General features: G+C 38.3%; 1 protein-coding gene across 1 annotated transcript in view; it reads left to right on the top strand.

Annotated features, from left to right (window-relative positions):
- The first annotated feature begins 93 nt into the window (after window positions 1-93).
- The window catches only part of LOC137971125 (ubiquitin carboxyl-terminal hydrolase 1-like), a 4,480-nt gene continuing 247 nt past the window's right edge, over window positions 94-4,326 (top strand). The window contains exons 1-4 of the mRNA XM_068817863.1: window positions 94-159; window positions 313-440; window positions 628-1,113; window positions 2,676-4,326. The exon at window positions 2,676-4,326 is cut by the window's right edge and continues 247 nt beyond it. Of these exons, the coding sequence (XP_068673964.1) occupies window positions 325-440; window positions 628-1,113; window positions 2,676-3,588 (1,515 nt within the window). The 5' untranslated portion in view covers window positions 94-159; window positions 313-324 and the 3' untranslated portion in view covers window positions 3,589-4,326. The remainder of the gene's footprint in view (window positions 160-312; window positions 441-627; window positions 1,114-2,675) is intronic.

Genomic DNA, 4,326 nt, shown 5'->3' with positions numbered 1-4,326 from the left:
GGGGTCCCCATATTTCATCATGAGCTAGAATACAAGTTAGTGCTCAGAATCTCTCAATGTCTTTTTTATGACGCTGACAGAATGTTCATTCCAGGTTTCAAAGGAAGTGGAAGCAGGCAATGGCAGTAGTGGTAGACCTGTTGCTTGTGAACTAAACAGGTAAGGTATTTTGTCTTTTCAGATTACTCTTTCCCTCATTCTTGGCCCAGCACTCCAGAGTTCTGAAATCACATGACAATAAATGCCTAGCCTTAATACATTGAATGGAATATTTATTTATATTTTGCTAATAATAACGATTTAATATTTAAGCTTTTCAGTGAAATGAAAGACCTTGAAAAGAACTACAATGAAAACAAAGAAAATTGTGAGCATCTTATACCAAAGAAAAATGCCCTAGTTCTGGCAGCAAAGCCTTTGGATTTTATGGAAATATTCAGGTTTGTTTTCCTGTCTGTTTTTATTTCTTTACTAATGAATTTGTAAGCCATCATACACTGTAGCAGTGCTTATATTATACAAATGAACCCACCAATTCCAATCAGTGATCAGAGTTAGTTTTAATCCTCGGCATAAGTATGCAAATCCAAAGTTCTAAGCACTAGAGCATTCAATTATGTTTTTCAGGAAACAAAATCCAATGTTTGAGGACAATCTCCAACATGATGCTCAGGAATTTCTATGCAGTTTACTTGTAAGTCTTCAGGACACAGAAAAGGAAATAAAAAAGAAAATTGACACTGCAAGTCCATACTCCAGTCCTTTGAAAGATTTATTTCATGGGCAGCTCCTTCATCAGACAAAATGTCTAACATGCGAAGATGCTAAAAAACGATTTGAAAACTTCCAAGATGTCAGTGTACCAATTCAAAAGGAGGCGAAAGTAAATGATCCAAAGACATTTTCACCAACCCCTAAGAAGGCTCAAGACACACAAAGCCTCTTGTGGGCCTTGTCGCAGTTTGCCACAGTAGAACATTTGACTGGAGATAACAAGTACTTCTGTGAGAATTGTCTCACTCACACAGAAGCCGAGATCTCAACAAGCTTTGAAAAGCTTCCTAAGGTTCTTACAATTCATCTGAAGAGATTCACTGCCAACGCACTATCAGGGTGAGTATTTGTAAATCTTTTATATCAGCCTGCTATCTTGCAGGTCTCAACAAGATGCCCTTTAACTGTACCCTTCACAAATAAGGTAAAAGGACACTTTCAACCAATGGTTTGGCTTTTTCTGGTCCCTTATCATGTTTGCAGTGACAGTTAGCGGGCCCTTAAAAACAAAAATAAAGAAAGAGAATCCAACTCGACTATTCACAACACCGGATGTGAGCATTCAACTTGGTTAGCAGTGAGAACCAAAACTGTTTATTGGAATTTGAAATACTGAGATCTGAGAAAGTACCAACGTTGTGCTAAGTTGTGACGTATGTCTCACATGACTTTCTCCAAGTACATGTATTGTGGAATGTTGAAGAACCTGCACACTTCTTCACAAAGAGTAAAGGATGACACTTCTTGTACCCAAGTCCTGTGTTGGTCGTAAAACTCTCTCACCATTGGTGGCCAACCTCCCAAGACCAAGGAGGAGCAGGTGTAGCGCAATTGACTGGTGTCTTTGACACCCAGAGGTCACAAGTTCGATTCGAAGAACCTGCACACTTCTTCACAAAGAGTAAAGGATGACACTTCTTGTACCCAAGTCCTGTGTTGGTCGTAAAACTCTCTCACCATTGGTGGCCAACCTCCCAAGACCAAGGAGGAGCAGGTGTAGCGCAATTGACTGGTGTCTTTGACACCCAGAGGTCACAAGTTCGATTCTCAGCAACTTCGGCGTCTGTTTCGACTTCCCTCTGATTTGTGTAGCTGTAGCTTTAAAGTGCTACTATGATCAAAAAATCATCTTTTTTTCTTCAGATTTTGACTGTGTGTTCGCTTAACACCTGACAGGCAAAAATTTGAGCTTTAATGATTTTTATCCAAAGGCTTTTTGGATTTAACGGTCCGCCATTACTCATGTTCAAAACTGACCAATTAGACCTCAGAGGGTTGGATCTAGGGAAAAGTGACGTCATTTACTCACTAGCTTATTTTATATGCAAAACACGGGTTTAAAAATCTGAAAGCCCGAGACTCCTGAGCTGCATATTGATTCAGCCGCGTACACACGCATTGCATTCCTAAACTAGCGAGTCTTTGACGTCATTTTCTCCTCGACCCAGCTCGCTCAAAATTTTAAAAGTTAGTAATAGCAGACCAAGAGATAAGAAATTTCCAGTTAAAATAAACAGGTGTCTTTTTAAAATCAGAACTTAAAACTTCGGTCACTTAGTGTTTAGTTAACACAGTTTTTAAATCCAAAGAAACAGAAGAATTGTTTTTTGGATCGTAGTCGCACTATAAATACCCAGAAACACTGAAAGAGGGAGGTGGTAGAAGGGCACACCGTCAGCTTCCACTGGTACCAGCCTCGTAGCTGAAGGAACTGACAACATTAAAATAAAGGAACTTTACCTTTACCTTGCCTTTACTACAATGATAGTCAAAAATATCCTTTTGAAATTATTCATATAAATCAGTCAACTATGAGATAGAGAAAAACTGCGTAATCTCACATCCAGGATCATTTTACTGAAAAGTAACTATAATTACTATTGTCTACTATAATTTCATAGGTTTTCTGGGTATGTGTCCAAGATCAACACAAACCTTGCAACTCCAATGGAACTGGTCATCTCTGAATGGTGCTCAAAAACATGTGCTATTTCCAATCCAACCTACCATCTGTTTGGCATTGTGATGCATAGTGGTATGACGTCATGCAGTGGACACTATCAGGCATATGTAAAGGTGGCTACACCAAACGATGTAGATTTCAATAACAATGGACAGACAAATCATCATGACAACTGTCAGAACAGAAATGACAACAAGGTTTATGCCAACAGAGAATCATCTGGAGAGTGTAATAATTGCAAAGAAAGTGTGCCAAATGGTACACCAGTGGGCTGCAAAACATTCTACAGGAATGAAAACTCGTCAGAAATGAAAGAAGAGTCTGGTAAAACAGATGACAGTGACATTTCCTCACCACAAAGATCAGCTGAGAAAGCTAACACAACATGCATTCCTGGGATCACTCGATACTTCCTGCACCGAACAAGGAAGTATTCCAAACTGGAAAACAGTGAAGATCATGAAGGCAGCTTGCCAACTGGGGATTTAACAGGTGGCATAAGATGCAGGCGTCACAGCACACCCAGCTATAGCTTTAAGGGATTAAGTAAGTCCCTGAATAAAATACAGAATTTTCAACGTGGAGGCTTGTTACCCAGCAGGAACCCCATAAGGCAACTGAACTTCCAGGATTGCAGAAAACAATGCAACAGTGAAGCTGACGATCCTAGTCATGATAAACAGAAGCCAATAATTTGTTCACTTATTCCAGACACCCACTACCAATGGATTCATTTTGATGATGCAGAAGTTGCAGTACTAGAAGAATGTGATGTCACAGCATTGTTGTCATCATCAGAGTCATCGTTCACTTCTCCATACTTGTTATTTTACAAATTAGGCGAACCATAACACTTACAGGACATGAAAAACAACCTTCTTTTACTTTGCAAAAAGAAAGCTTAGCCTTGTTGCTCAAGCCATCCCTGTTGTTTCACTGCCATTTAAATCTGGAATTTAGATTATTGTTGCAGTAGGTTTTGATGCTTCTTAGATGAATTAAAATTTTAAACCTGTTCTTTTCAGTGGAGAAATTTAAGGCAAAGGGAGCAACATTGTAGCAAATGCTGTGCTCATCTTTTTCCCCTTGATGTGTTTGAGTAATGAACATTTTAATTTTGTGATAGTAAAGTCAATATTATTATAGTATATACACAACGTGAAGTGTGTTTGAGAATAAAAAAAAAAAATGAGATCATACAAGTTTACTTTTCTATGTGTTCTCTTGCTGTTTCTCTTCTCCCGTGTGGGATGTTTGGGTGTATTCTATCTTTTTTTAGATTATTTTTAAAAAGGACTATACAAAAAAATTTAATGCATCAGTTTTCATGTTGTTTTTGAATGTAAGCAAATAATGCTATGCCTTTCATTTTTCCTTGAGTAAAAAAAGACAAAAAGTACTCTAAGAAATGAGTGAATATGGTTTACTGGCCAACATTTACTTTGAAACACATGGTATTATACATCAAAGAAATTATGCAAAGTTGCACATTCAGACAATGTGTTTTAACCCATTCACACCTCAAACATGCTAGGGCACCCTCCGTTGACGGGTGAAATCATCTGGTGTTAGACAGAGTACCATCTATA

Source organism: Montipora foliosa, chromosome 9 (genome assembly GCF_036669935.1).
Source record: "Montipora foliosa isolate CH-2021 chromosome 9, ASM3666993v2, whole genome shotgun sequence".
Lineage (NCBI taxonomy): Eukaryota > Metazoa > Cnidaria > Anthozoa > Scleractinia > Acroporidae > Montipora > Montipora foliosa.
This window is presented reverse-complemented; position numbering and strand designations above follow the sequence as displayed.